Source organism: Macaca thibetana, chromosome 4 (assembly GCF_024542745.1).
Source record: "Macaca thibetana thibetana isolate TM-01 chromosome 4, ASM2454274v1, whole genome shotgun sequence".
NCBI lineage: Eukaryota > Metazoa > Chordata > Mammalia > Primates > Cercopithecidae > Macaca > Macaca thibetana.
Genome location: NC_065581.1, coordinates 53,936,845 through 53,951,644, shown reverse-complemented (window position 1 = coordinate 53,951,644; position 14,800 = coordinate 53,936,845). Strand labels below are relative to the sequence as shown.

The 14,800-nt window shown below is 42.6% G+C and overlaps 2 protein-coding genes across 4 annotated transcripts in view; both read left to right on the top strand.

Moving 5' to 3' along the window:
* ELOVL5 (ELOVL fatty acid elongase 5) overlaps positions 1-3,928 on the top strand; it is a 78,590-nt gene extending 74,662 nt beyond the window's left edge. For all 3 annotated transcript variants that reach the window (XM_050789266.1, XM_050789267.1, XM_050789265.1), the window contains 2 exons: positions 585-719; positions 2,058-3,928. In XM_050789266.1, the coding sequence (XP_050645223.1) occupies positions 585-719; positions 2,058-2,201 (279 nt within the window). In that variant the 3' untranslated portion in view covers positions 2,202-3,928. The remainder of the gene's footprint in view (positions 1-584; positions 720-2,057) is intronic.
* A 75-nt stretch (positions 3,929-4,003) lies between these two features.
* LOC126953697 (high mobility group protein B1-like) overlaps positions 4,004-14,800 on the top strand; it is a 32,752-nt gene continuing 21,955 nt past the window's right edge. Inside the window, exon 1 of the mRNA XM_050789291.1 lies at positions 4,004-9,632. The gene's annotated coding sequence lies outside the window, so the exon portion shown is untranslated. The remainder of the gene's footprint in view (positions 9,633-14,800) is intronic.

Genomic DNA, 14,800 nt, shown 5'->3' with positions numbered 1-14,800 from the left:
TCCCAAAGTGCTGGGATAACAGGTGTGAGCCACCATGCCCAGCCTGAGCCTAATCCTTTTTAAAGCATCTTTCCACCATTTCTCTAACCAGTTCACATGCGTTTCAAGATTTATTCATCAGAATTAATCAATGCACTTACTGTTGTTTGCCAGTAAAGGTTTAAATCTACTCATCAGCCTTCACTAAACTAGAAGGGTCCGTGGATAAGGAGTTGGAAGAATGTCCAGCCAGGTGGCACATCCTGCAGTGATGTTATCAGTGCCCTTTCAACATACACACTCACTCTTCCTTCTCAAAAAACAAAAACAAAGTCTTGCATCTCTCTATAGTGTGTCCTTGAATTTTGGAGAAGGTAGTTTAAATAACTTGGAGGGCAGAGGAAGAATATGTATAAGACAAACACACCTAGAGTTTAGGATGAGTGTTGTGTATGTGTTGTGTTCATGAAGTGACGGCTGTACCTGCAGAAAGGGTAGTGAGAGGTAATTCAGAAATTTAAGTGATGCTGGGTAAAACGTCTGCCTGGTGTGGGGCCTCGTCCATGCACTGTCCCTGCTCAGCTGCATCCCCTCTGTTCCCCTAGCTTCAGTTTGTGCTGACAATCATCCAGACCAGCTGCGGGGTCATCTGGCCGTGCACATTCCCTCTTGGTTGGTTGTATTTCCAGATTGGATACATGATTTCCCTGATTGCTCTCTTCACAAATTTCTACATTCAGGTAAATCTCACTCTTCTCTGGGACTTGGTATCTGGGGCCTTTACCAACAAAGGCCCTCATCTGTTAACTTAATGGGCATGTGGAGCCTTTGCTGGGTGACAGGCTCTGGCCTCTAATGGAGTCACTATGACAAGAGCAGCCCCTGCCTCTAGGGGGCTCACAGCTCACTGGAAGACACTCTAGAACCCTGTTCTAGAGCCTGGGTGAGTGAGTCTTGGGATTCCCCTGGGAAATGGAAAACTGTGCAGCAGGACCCTGTGTTGCTTCCCTCTGACCTGCAGCAGAGAGACGTGAGAGGTGATTTCAATCAGAAATCTCTCAATTCACTACCTTGAACGTCATGGCCAAATAAAATTTCAGAGGAGATTTTTATCACAGTCCTCAGATACGGAGATCCGCTTTATGTCCCGGCTTTCTTATACATTTAGTCCTCAGGTGTGAGGATTCGGTTCATTCCTAAGCATATGATGTGGTGACGTAGGTCTTTGCTCACAGAAAGGTCCATTTAGGGCAGATCATCTCCAGTGGTGCCTGACCACATTGCAGCCACTGCTCATTCTCCTGCCATGTGTCACCCCCCAGATGACATCTGTCCTGCCATTGTTGCCAGTGCCTGGTAGCCATAAGGCCTGCTGATCTGGGCAAAACACAGAGGTCAGGAGCGAGGGCAGAGGCTGCGAGTCCTGAGGCTCAGACATTTGTCCTTTCCTCTTCTGTGCCCATAGGCACCTGTGTGTGGCATGTTGGGTTTGAGTTGAAGTCATATACTTCTGGGCTTCATAGTTTATGGCTGCACTGTGGGACATACACCAGGTACAAGGAAGGTGAAAGGATAGGACCTGATGAAACTGAAATCACATTTATTCTAACTGCTTATAGCAGCATAGCACTTTGTTCATGAAGGCCGAGATAGTCACTGAGGCAGTGAGGAACTTTTGAAGACAAAGAAGGGATGTGGGTGTTGAGAGAGCTACTGCCAGGTGGGAAAGGCTGATTTGGCCACATAACCCCTGTCATCTGCCATCCAGATATTAAAAGGCAAAGCAGAGTAAAATGTAAATTGAATTTTCTGTGTGACATTTTAAATAGTATTTCTGTTGCAGCCTGTGATTCAGTTAACTTACCTCAGGCTAAGCCTCAGAAAAAAAAAGCAAGAATGATTGAAACCAGTGACGAAAGATTTAGTCATGGGGACTTGACCACAGGAGTTTCTCCTTGATAAGATTTGATCTTAAAAGAAAACTAGGCCTAGTGTTAGAGATGCAAGTCCCAGTAACGTTCCCTGTAAAGAAAACTGTCTATGGTCATTTGGTTCTCATCTGCCCTTACACATTTTAGACCTACAACAAGAAGGGGGCCTCTCGAAGGAAAGACCACCTGAAGGACCACCAGAATGGGTCCGTGGCTGCTGTGAACGGACACACCAACAGCTTTTCACCCCTGGAAAACAATGTGAAGCCAAGGAAACTGCGGAAGGATTGAAGTCAAAGAATTGAAACCCTCCAAACCACGTCATCTGATTGTAAGCACAATATGAGTTGTGCCCCAATGCTCGTTAACAGCTGCTGTAACTAGTCTGGCCTACAATAGTGTGATTCATGTAGGACTTCTTTCATCAATTCAAAACCCCTAGAAAACCTATACAGATTATATAAGTAGGGATAAGATTTCTAACATTTCTGGGCTCTCAATGACCCCTGCGATAGACTGTGGAAAGGGAGTATTATCGTAGTATACAACACTGCTGTTGCCTTATTAGTTATAACATGATAGGTGCTGAATTGTGATTCACAATTTAAAAACACTGTAATCCAAACTTTTTTTTTAACTGTAGATCATGCATGTGATTGTAAATGTAAATTTGTACAATGTTGTTATAGTAGAGAAACACACATGCCTTAAAATTTAAAAAGCAGGGCCCAAAGCTTATTAGTTTAAATTAGGGTATGTTTCAAGTTTGTATTAATTTGTAATAGCTCTGTTTAGAAAAAATCAAAGACCATGATTTATGAAACTAATGTGACATATAGTTTCCAATGACTTGTTGATGTGAAATTAGACACGGCACCTTCAGTTTTGTACTATTGGCTTTGAATCAAGCAGGCTCAAATCTAGCGGAACAGTCAGTTTAACTTTTTAACAGATCTTATTTTTTTATTTTGAGTGCCACTATTAATGTAAAAGGGGGGGCTCTAAAGCAGTCTTGATGAAACTTATATATATATTCTTTGTCCTCGCGATTTTAGGAAGGGTGGAGGGTGAGTAGGCCATTTTTAATTTCTGAAGTGCTAAGTGTTTTTATACAGCAAACAAAAAGTCAATTTTGCTTTCCACCAGTGCGAGAGAGGATATATACTTTTCAAGAGAGATGATTGCCTATTTATCATTTGACAGAGTCCCATAGATGAGCAATGGGGAACTGGTTGCCAGGGTCTAAATTTGGATTGATTTCTGTACTGTTATCTGTTTTGACACAGATTTCCTTGTAAAATGTGCCTAGTTTACCAAAATTAACAAAGGGGTTAGGGAAAGGACTTTAAAAATGTTCAAGGTAAAATCAAGTATAGCCACAGCATAAGAGAATCGAGAAATTTGATAGAGGTAACTTGTTTAATGTAAATCTAATAGTACTTGTAATTTCTTTCTGCTTAGAATCTAAAGATTTGTTTAGAACCTCTTGTTTAAAAATAATAGACTGCTTATCATAAAATCACATCTCACACATTTGAGGCAGTGGTCAAACAGATAAAGCCTATGATGTGTGTCATTTTAAAGTATTGGAATTTAGCCTCTGAATACCTTCTCCACTGGGGGAAAGATATTCGTGGAACCACTCATGACATATCTTAGAAGGTCATTGACAATGTATAAACTAATTGTTGGTTTGATATTTATGTAAATATCAGTTTACCATGCTTTAATTTTGCACATTCACACTATAGGGAGCCTGTTGGTTCTCTATTAGTCTTGTGGGTTTTCTGTTTGAAAAGGAGTCATGGCATCTGTTTACATTTACCTTACAAACCTAGAATGTGTATATTTATAAATGTATGTCTTCATTCCTAGGTACTAATTTGCAGATGTCTTTACATATTTCAAATACAGAAACTATAACATTCAATAGTGTGCTGTCAAAGTGTGCTTAGCTCACCTGGATATACCCACATTGTTAAATGTCTAAACAGTAATCATTAAAACATTTTTGATTACCTGTGCCTTCGGTTTACATTTTTTGTGCTGGCAATTCTGAAGAACTGGAGAAAAATCCACTTCATTCACTGTCTAGGAGCTTACGCAAATGGATGGTAAATCATTCAGTTTGGAAGGCCATATTATTGCTTAGTTCTCAACGAGGAAGGACCCTGCATAATAACGCATAGTGGTGGTTCCACCCTAATGCTGTCCTCTCTGCCTCCTCCAGGTAATCCCACTAAAGGTTCCAGCTCTAAACATGCTCCTTTATCCTTCCTCCCATTGGCCCCAATCTCTCGCCTTACCCCAAGAATGTTAGAATTACTCTCCGAGGTCTAGACCATAGGTCTGCAAAATTTTTTTTCTGGAAAGAACAATTTGGAAAATATTTCAGGCTTTGCAGGACATGCAGTCCCTGTTGCAGCCACTTGACTGTGCCATCGTGGAGCGCAAAAACAGCCATAGACAATTTGTAAAGGAATATGCATGGCTGTGTTCTAATAAAACTTTATTTATAAGCTTGGACAATATAGCAAGACCCTGTCTCTACAAAAAATTTTTAGAAACTAGCTGGGCATGGTGGTACATACCAGTAGTCCCAGCTTCTCAGGAGAATGAGGCCACAAAGATCACTTGAACCCATGAGTTCAAGGTTATGGTGAACAAGGGTCATGTGACTGCACTCCAGTCTGCAACAGACTGAGACCCCATCTTTAAAAAAAAAAAAAAAAAAAAGAATTACAAAACAGAAGGCCTGTGCCCATAGTTTGCTGACCTCTACTCTAGAGTAATGAGGTCCCCTCCCCTTTGAACCTAAAACTCAGTCATTTTCTTTGCCAAAGATCATTTTATGTCCCAGATCATGGCCCTTCACAGCCTACCCCATTTTGTTTCAATTTACAGGTGCATTCATGTCTACAACAGGAGAGATGACGTGGATGGTCCATCTTCCTTCCATCTGCTTCATGCCATACGGTCCCCAGTATAGGCTCTTAGGTGCTAAACTAGAAAGCACCTAAGAGCCAAGACTGAGCCTATACTGTTTTAAATGAGTGGACATGAAAGACATGTTAGTTGCTGAAACCACCTGCGGATATGACTGCAGAATTGTCAGAACTCCAGAGAAATGTCACCTAAAACTGCATTTAGTACTTGGGATATTATCCAGAAGGCACAAGAGGATTGTTGGGGAGCTGATGGTAATAAATTATATCCCTGTCTTTCCCCTCTAAGTTCAGAACAAATTGAAAAAATACTGGAAATTAGACCAGTAGGAATTAAAATAGCATGTGTCTTACTAAGAAGGCTGGATTGGTGAAACTAAGACCAGAGTGTGGCTCTCTAATTAACCCTTGCTAATAACTCTGTTAACCTAACTTACCAGGGCTCAGTAGCACACCAGTGGTTGCTCTGATGGTTGGTCTGGTGATAAAGTGGTTATTAAAATATATTAAATATCAGTCCTGGAATTTACCTACCTTAAATTGTAAACTCCCCTTGTAGTGGCAGATTCTACACTGATGACCTTACCATGCCAAGGAAGTGTGCTTAGCTGCAACTCTCAAGCAGCAATCCCTCCTCCCTTCAGAGAAGTGAGTGGATAAGAGGCAAGAGAGGGCAGATGTGTTCTGCTCTCCTTTTTCCTGTATGGAAAAGGGAAGATTCCCATTTCTCCCTCAATTTTTAGCTGCCTTGCTAATCATGTAGAAGGGCGTTGTAGACTAATATGAGAAGTACAGCTTGGAGGCTGCATTGACTGGGTCGAAATCCTCCCTGTGTGACCTTTTGGCAAGAAAACTTTGCCTTAGTTTTTCTCATCTGCAAGTAGGAATAATGTTGGTTTCTATGTTATAGGGTCCTTGTAAGGATTAAATAAATGACTAATGATACTGTATATATATATAGCCTTTGGAACCCCATCTAGCTCAGAATAAAGTATAAGTGATAACTTACCTTCAGGATTGTAATCTCAACTCACCCCACTGGTCTCTTTCAGCTGTAAGCTATTGTTTCACTGTTATTTCCCTGATTGGCTGCTCTAGTAATCCTATCAAAAAAAAGGGAAGGAAGTTATTTTGTATGACATTTTCTTTGTTAAATCAGTGTTGAAAAGAAATAAGCAATTCTTAGGAGTCAAATGTTCACCATCTATGTTATTGCTGATTTTGCCAGAGTTTTACATTAAATTCACCATTCTGGAGTTTTTAGAATCTACTTTGGAAAATAGGGCAGTGATTATCAGTATCTGGACTTTATTCATTATTTCTCTGGAGTTCTGACAACAATTCTGAAGTCATATCCGCAGGTTGTTTCAGCGACTGACATGTCTTTCATGAGAACTCATTTAAAACAGGTGTCTCCTGCTATCCCGTTATCGCTCTTGGACTTCAAATCCTAACCAGGTTTTTCTCTATACTCTTTAATTTGGAAATGATTGTCCTCAGTGGAGCAGATGGAGCCAAATAGTGGTTGCTGTCGGTTTTCTGCTCTGCTCTTTACCATTGCCTCATTGGCCATTAGTTCTTATTCCAGGCATAAATTTTAAACCTGTTTTTGTTATCCTTGACATTTTTGTAATCCTTATCTTCTCTCTTTCTTCAGTATGTTTATGGCTCACTGAAAAGAGAGTTCCTGGGCCAGTTTTTGCCATAGTTAGCAGACGATGTCTGGATTCGACTCTTGATCTAAGATCAAGAAAGACTTCTGGGGTGGAAATTGTAGGAATAAGCAGTGCAGGATCCAGTGAATGGATAATGTAATGGTGACAGAGACCCAGTTGTCATGCTTCCGTTTCTCACATAATTAGGACTCTCCTGAACAGCACCTACCACCCTGTCTGTTGCCCCATTTGTGTTACTCTGTTGGCCAGGCCTTTGCAGAATGTTCACTGGGAGAGTGCTTGGTGCAGAGGACTGAGCTAGGTGTGTTGAGCAAACAGGGATCGTGAGAAAACGAGCCCTCGCAGGAGCCTCTACTGAATTGGTATCAAACATACACACGTGTGCCTTCTGTGTAAAATGGTTTGTGGTGAGTGCCATGAGATTGGTATAAAGCAGCTACCATGAGAGTCCAGGGAGGGAGAACCCTTCTAGCAAGGGTGGGTAAGAAAAGCATTGTAAAGGAGTTAGCTTTTAATCTGAGCCTTCAAAGACCATCTGGGTTTCAGTAGATGGAGCCTGAAGGTGCTGGGAGACAGCATTCCACATACAGGAACCAGTATGAGCAAACGCATAGAAGGCCCGGGGGGAGATGACACATTGCACTCGAATGGATGTGTGGATGAAACTGCTTGTTTTAAAAATGAGGTAAAGTGGGAAGAGAATGGAATTATCTGGGTGTTCTCATTGGTGAAATGTGTAGAATGTTGCTCAGAGCTCCCAGAGGCAGTAGTGATTATGTGTAAAGGAACCATTCTGAGTGGAGCCTCCTGTCACTGGCCTGTGCCCCAGCCCTCCTGCTCCTATCACCAGCAGTGCCAGGGAGGAGCCAAAACATGCTGATAACAAGAACCAGGACTCACATTAGTCTCAGTTACAAGCTGATGGAGTCTTCTGTCAGATAGGGCAGGTTCAAAGGGGACCTCAGACCTTTGCCAGAAAATTGCCCCTCACCAAAGAGATGGCATTTGAAATCTGAAAATGGGGCCCCTGATGGGATGAGTCAGGATTGAAATCCCACATTGACTAGTAAACAGATATTTCTTAGGTGATTATGTCAACATATTCCTACTGGTGTTCTTTGTTCAAAAAATGGGCATAGATGCAGGTTTCCCTTGGATGAATTTGACAATGTTTTCACCAAGCTACCACTTTTCAGCAAATTGTGTGCTTTCCCCTTGACAATGTTCCCAGTGAAACAGGCGCTTGTTTGTAGGAAAGCATCAGCACCAGATTCCAGCACCTTGTGCCTTTCCCTGAGCCCCCTTTTTTTTTTTTTTAAGATGGAGTCTCACTCTGTCACCCAGGCTGGAGTGCAGTGGCCCAATCTTGGCTCACGGCAAGCTTCACCTCCCGGGTTCATGCCGTTCTGCCTCAGCCTCCCGAGTAGCTGGGACTACAGGCACCCGCCACCACGCCCGGCTAAAATTTTAATTTTTTTTTTCCATATTTTTAGTAAAGACAGGGTTTCACTGTGTTTGCCAGGATGGTCTCCATCTCCTGACCTCGTGATCCGCCCACCTCAGCTTCCCAAAGTGCTGGGATTACAGGCATAAGCCACCGCACCCAGCCCCCGCTCCCTTATTAATTGCTGTGGCTCTCAGTCCTCCAGGAAGGCTACGTGGTTAGGGGTTGACCAAGTCGCACCTACCTGCTACCTATGCCATTCCTGCAGAGCTGGAGTACTGGGTTAAGTGTACTTTAAAACCAAGGCCAGGGCTGGGTGTGGTGGCTCATGCCTATAATCCCAACAGTTTGGGAGGCCAAGGCAGTTGGATCACTTGAGGTCAGGAGTTCGAAACCAGCCTGGCCAACATGGTGAAACCCCATCTCTACTAAAAATACAAAAATTAGCTGGGTGTGGTGGTGCACACCTGTAATCCCAGCTACTTGGGAGGCTGAGGCAGGAGAATCACTTGAACCCAGGAGGAGGAGGTTGCAGTGAACTGAGATCATACCACTGCACTCCAGCCTACCTGGGCAACAGAGCAAGACTCTGTCTCAAAAAAAAAAAAAAAAAAAAAAAAAAACCAAGGCCAAATGTCACCCCATGATCTTACAAGGGAACAGTCAGAATCCAAATCCTAAGCACACAAAGCTACTTTCTTAAGGGCAATGGAAGAGGGAAATTGTGATGGCCCCAAGCTAGAACCTAAATTACACATTTACTTTAGAACTGGGTATAGAAGGTTACATATCCTAGGGCACAGATGGGCGTCTGTGTCCATGCTAGAAGATTCTATGTGTCTTTGGAGGTGGCATAGCATACCTGTTAGAAAGGCTTTGCTATTTACTACTGTGGGACCACAAGCAAGTTACCTCTTTTCTGAACCTCAGTTTCCTAAACTATAAAAAAGATACGGATGCTTAGCTAATGTGGCTGGAATTAAATGCAGAAATGAAACAGAAAGCTTTTAGCACAGGGCTTTACTCTAACAGGCACTTACTATCAAGAGTGGTTTATTACCAGGTAGGTAAGTAAGCAAGGAAGGTGTGTGTTAATCAGTTTGTCATTAGATTTAAATTTTTATTACCCAACACATTATTTTCACTAAAGTATCCTTGGTTAAAGCTCAGTTAATACTAGCATTTAGTAAGATAACTCAAATTTCTCAAAAAAAAATGGACAAATTGGATGTCTTTAATTCAACTGACTTACAAAATGATTTTAATATGAGAATCGTCTAGTCATAAGTTGTCACTCAAGAACAAAAATTATTTGTTTTGGCACTAACTGGCATGTGATTCTGGTGAGGCACATCGTGACTCTGGGTCTCCTGTAGAAACGATGGGGTTGTGGGAGCGCCCCGGTTCCTTCCATCCTGAACATTCTGCGATGCCAAAGTAGCACTCCAGCATAGCACTGATTTACTTCTAATTCCTTTCCTTTTCAGGACATTGACATAAAGTAGAACATGCTTCCTAAACGCCTTAAAGATTAGACGTTACACACAGCGTACAGTCAATGCAAGGAGGCCTGCACACAGTGAACCTCTGTCTAGGACTGCGGCCGGTAAGGCCTTCCCGTATGGACTGCAGCACTGCTCGGGAAAGCTGCCTGCAGGTGAATAAGTGAATGTGAAATTAAGCGAGACTCTCTGCAACTGTATTCACTATATCACACTTTAATTTGGCCTCTTTTGCATTATTTCCTAGTGTTTGGAGAATACATTTGAGAAAGCATGTTATATATTTTTTTACAACTCATTTTACATTTACCTCGGAGAAAAAATTGATGGGAGGTGATTTAAATGTGTCTCTTTATGGAATGAGATCAAGGGATTAAACAGCCTCCCAAGTGTCCACACTGGCCTAGGATCCAAATGAGAATAGACTGTCCCAGGACCTGTGGTGGGACTTGAAGTTTCTGAAGAAGTTGAGGTAGGAATAGAGTAGATCAAAGTACAAAATTTGGATAGAAGGAAAAAAAAATGAAAGGTTGATGAAATAACTGTCAGAGAAGGTTTGCTTTTCTAGAGACAGCCGCTTTTCTCGTGATCTGAATTAAATAGCATGGTGTTCTCAATGGCCTTCCACATCACTGAGAATCACTAGCAGGCTCACCAGGGATTCACTACTGGCTCAGAAGGTGTTCTAGAAAGCAGTTTCCAGAATGTGTTCTAGCAAGAAGTCAGATGCAGAGCGCCTCTCAAGTGTGAGACACCTTCCTCCCAGTATCTAGGTATTGGCAGCTCTCTTCCCCGTTTTGCAGATGAGAAAGTTGAAATCCAGAGTCTGCCCAAGGTAAGTGTGACGCCAGAGTTCAAATGGGCTTTCCTGGTCCAAAGCTGTTGCCAGGCATTGGCGCTCACTAGGCAGGGAGACAGTACAGAAAGTGGCCCCTCAGACCCGCCCCTCTAGACACAATTACAGCTACAGGGACTCACATTGTGCTGGCAACTTCATTTCTAACCAGGACAATAGTCTGTCTACGGTGATATCAATGTGAATGTAAATTATTTATAAAGTGCACATTATCTAATGAGGATGTTCCGCTCGTGAATTAGCAAAGAGATGTAGAGAAAATCCTTCAAATACTTTTTCCATCATGCTGTGATGCCATTGAGCAAAAGAAACTGCCAAGTCATAAAAGTAATTACCAAATAATATCTATAAATCTAATAAACTTGGCCAAGCACGGTGGCTTACACCTGTAATCCCAGCACTTTGGGAGGCCAAGGCTGGTGGATCACCTGAGGTCAGGAGTTCAAGACCAGCCTGACCAACATGGTGAAACCCCACCTCTACTAAAAATACAAAACTTAGCTGGGTGTGGTGGTGGGCGCCTGTAATCCCAGCTACTCCGGAGGCTGAGGCAAGAGAATCGCTTGAACCTGGGAGGCAGAGGTTGCAATGAGCCAAGATTGCACCACTGCACTCTGGCCTGGGCGACAGAGCGAGACTCTATCTCAAAAAAATAACAGTGATAATAAAATAAGTCTGAGATAACATATTACATGTTCATAATTCTGTATTTAAAAACTGAATAGTATCATATGTTTGTACAACTATGTAGCATTTTTGTAATATTACAGTGAAGCTTCTGGGATTAAGCTCCTGCCAGACACTGAAGACAGTTTGAAATCATTTTGGCCATGGTTAGGTCTACAGAATCTCAGAAGCATGCTGCTTTCCCCAACCCCTGCTTGCAATCCTGCAGCATTCACCAGGGCCTACGCAGCTCCAGGCATCTTGCCAGTGCTGGAGAGACAACGAATGAAAAGATAACCTCATTTTGGCTGAAAGACAAAGACAAACAAAATAATTACAAATTATGGGAACTATGCTAACAGCAACAATCAGAATTCTGATGTGAGAATAATCTCTTAGGTACTTGTAAAGATAATTTTGAGGCACGTCAAAAGATATTGGAGTTTTACCTATGTGTTTACATGGGTAGTTCCTATTGTCTCAACCAAATAAGATATTTCTGGAAGTTTCACCTCTCTAAAAAATTATCTGGAAACTTTTGATTATCTGAAGCTTCTGTTCTCCACCTAAATGATAGTCCGCCATGCATGAGTCAGGCCTGCACTTGGCCCTAACAATTCTGTGAGCACTCAGAGACTTAGCAATTTCCACTGCCTTCAGCTGCATTGTCCCTGTGTGATGGGCAACTGATGACTTTTCAGTTTAGTCCTGAATCACAGTGTGATCTCTTTGAAAGTGACAAGGATCATATGTAAGTGAAATGCACAGAATGGTACTACATACCAATGGTAACTAAGGACAGATGGATCAATGGATGATTTTCATGCATGGCAATGGCAGATGCACAGACAATGACAAGTATAGACAATATGTCATGTCCTGCCTGGCAACTGGCAAAGTTCCTTTATGAGGATAAGACAAATCTCCATTCAGAAAGTCTAAAATTGGGGTGTAGGGCTGTGTGTTATAATCTCACTTCATCCTGGAAGATACAGTGTACATTCTAGACAACCCCCTTGATTCCAAGACACTTGAGGGCAGGAATTGTCTCATGTGTCTCTGCATCCCTGGTGTGTGCCCAGCACAGCACTGAATACGTAGCAGATGCTCAATAAATGTTTTGGTGAATGAATGGAAATATTTGGGAAATATTAGTGTGGTGCATAACAGGGAAAACAAGCTTTCCAGCTGTATCAGTCCATTTTCACACTGCTATAAAGATACTACTCAAGACTGGGTAATTTATAAACAAAAGAGGTTTAATTGACTCACAGTTCTGCATGGCTGTGGAGGCCTCAGGAAACTTACAATCATGGCAGAAGGGGAAGTAGGCATGTCTTACATGGCAGCAGACAAGAGAGCATGTGAAGGAAGTGAAGGGGGAAGGGACTCTTATGAAACCATCAGATCTCATGAGAAATTATTCACTATAGTGAGAACAGCATGGAGGAAACTGACCCCATGATCCAGTCACCTCCCACCAGGTCCCACCCTCAACACGTGGGGGACTATAGGGATTACAATTCAAGATGAGATTCTGGTGGGAACACAGAGCCAAACCATATCACCAGCCAATTAGATCAGAGTTGAAATCCTGCCATCACTCAATAACCATGTCCCCTTGTCAAGTTACCTAACCTCCTCAACCTCAGCATGGTTCTAGGATTCAAGAAAATAGATACAGATCATATGGTCTCCAGGGGGGTCTCTTAGAAAGAATTATGATCCCCACGCAACAGTTAATGGTTACATGAGGCCATAAAAGCCTGCCCGTGGCACAGTGGGAATAAAATATGTTTCTGTTAAAAATCCCATAAGGTTCTAGTGGACCCAGAGTGCCAGAGCAGCTCATCTGAATCATAAAACCTCCAGGAGGGTGGGTCTGGCAGCCACAGGGACCTTACCACAGGACCCACAGGTTCTCCCCAGAATCCCTAACTAAATGCTTCCAGTTTCCTGGGAATCCCAGGTTGTAGCTGCTGGGGTCAGAGATCGCAAAAGTCTAGTGAATCAGCTCTTGGGATGGAGCAGGACCAAGGCCCCTTTGAGGTCACTAGCTTGCCTGTGTCGCAGGGCCACCTCTAGGCAGTTGCTTTGCAGAGAATAAAAGCCTATGTCTCTCCATGGCCTACAGGCTCCTGGAGCTGGCCCTGACCCCTCTCACGTCTCGCGTCCTCTTCCTTGCTCACCACATTCAGCTGCCCTCACCTCTTGCCTGGTTTTCTAGAGGAGCCACTTCCATCTCAAGGCCTTTGTCCTCATCCCCAGATATTTATTTGCATGGCTTGTCCCTGCACTTAAATGCCACCTCCCCAGAGAGGCCTCCCCAACTACCAGATCTAAAATATCACCCCCCACATCTCTCCCCACATATAACTCTCTTTGACTTGGCTTTATTTTTCTCTGTAATATTTTCATTGTGTTGTATCTACATTTAGTTGTCTGCCTTGAAATCAAGGGCTTTTTCTTTTGCCTGCCACATAGGAGAGTCTCAAATATTGGAATAAATGAATTTGTGAATGAATGAATGAACATGAGATGATTAATGTTGATGTTGCCCAAACCCTCCCTTGTGGGAGCTATAACCTTATCTCACATGTGAAGGGCACTGTGTTTTTAATAGCCCTGAGGTTGTCAATAGGACATCTTAATCATCTCAGAAAAGAGGACCCGGACATATTTTGGAACAGAGCATATGATGGTGAACATCAAATCCCACCAATGTTAAGAATTAATGAGCTTTCTGTTCTCCTATGAAGTTAATGTATAAATTCTGCTGCTCTGTACCTTTCACATTTAGAACTGAAGACAAAAATAATGGTGAAGGTGAAGGATGGCACTGGAAACTATGTTTAGAACCCTGCAACAAATGAGATTTTTTTTTAAAGGCACTCAGTGTAACTTTATTTGATTTTATGACCTCTACTAACTGTTCTTCAAATTATAGCTTGGGACTAATGATCACTCCAGTTTTTCTAGTTGTTATTAGAACTAACAAACAGCTCCTAATAAGCTCAGTCCAGTGAGGAAATGAAAGAAATCCGTAAGTCACAATATTGGGAATAATCCCTAAGCTTATTACCCTCCCCCCGAGGTCAATGATAGCCGGGGTTGTGGGGATGTGCCCACAGGTAAAACAGGGCAATGATTTGCCAAAGAGCTTTATGGGCATGACTCCAGATATTGTGTTAAGGATCCTTCATTGGCTGCCCTGAGAAATAAGTTTTCAGGCACTGAGCAGAGACAGAAAACATCCATCAGCAGCTGGTGAGACCCAGGACATAGGTTCCAAGGTGATGAGTAGGGCAAAAATAAAGAATTGCAGCTGAAGGCAGTGGCAGGATGGAAAGCTGGGGCAAACTGTAGAGGCTACAGGGATGATAGTGCAAGAGCCAAGTTAGCAGAAATAGAACTAAGAGTACGGGGGAGGAAATGACCTTTACAGAGGAGACACTTAAAATCAGTGGCCTCGCTCTTTTCCCTTCTCCAACAGACAAAAATCAAACTAATGTGTATTAACTTTCTCTGTTTGTTACCCATTTTTTTATTTTTCTCCAAGCAAGATCTAGACAAATCACTGAGTGGAAACAACACTAAGTTTTTATAAGACCAAGGATGGTCATTGCAGGGTCGTTCTTTGGTTGTGTTTTTCTTTGTTTTGTTTTGTTTGTTTGCTTTTTGTTTTGAGATGGAGTCTTGCTCTGTGGCCCGGCTGGAGTGCAGTAGTACAATCTCAACTCACTGCAACTTCCGTCTCCCAGGTTCAAGTGATTCTCCTGCCTCAGCCTCCCGAGTAGCTGG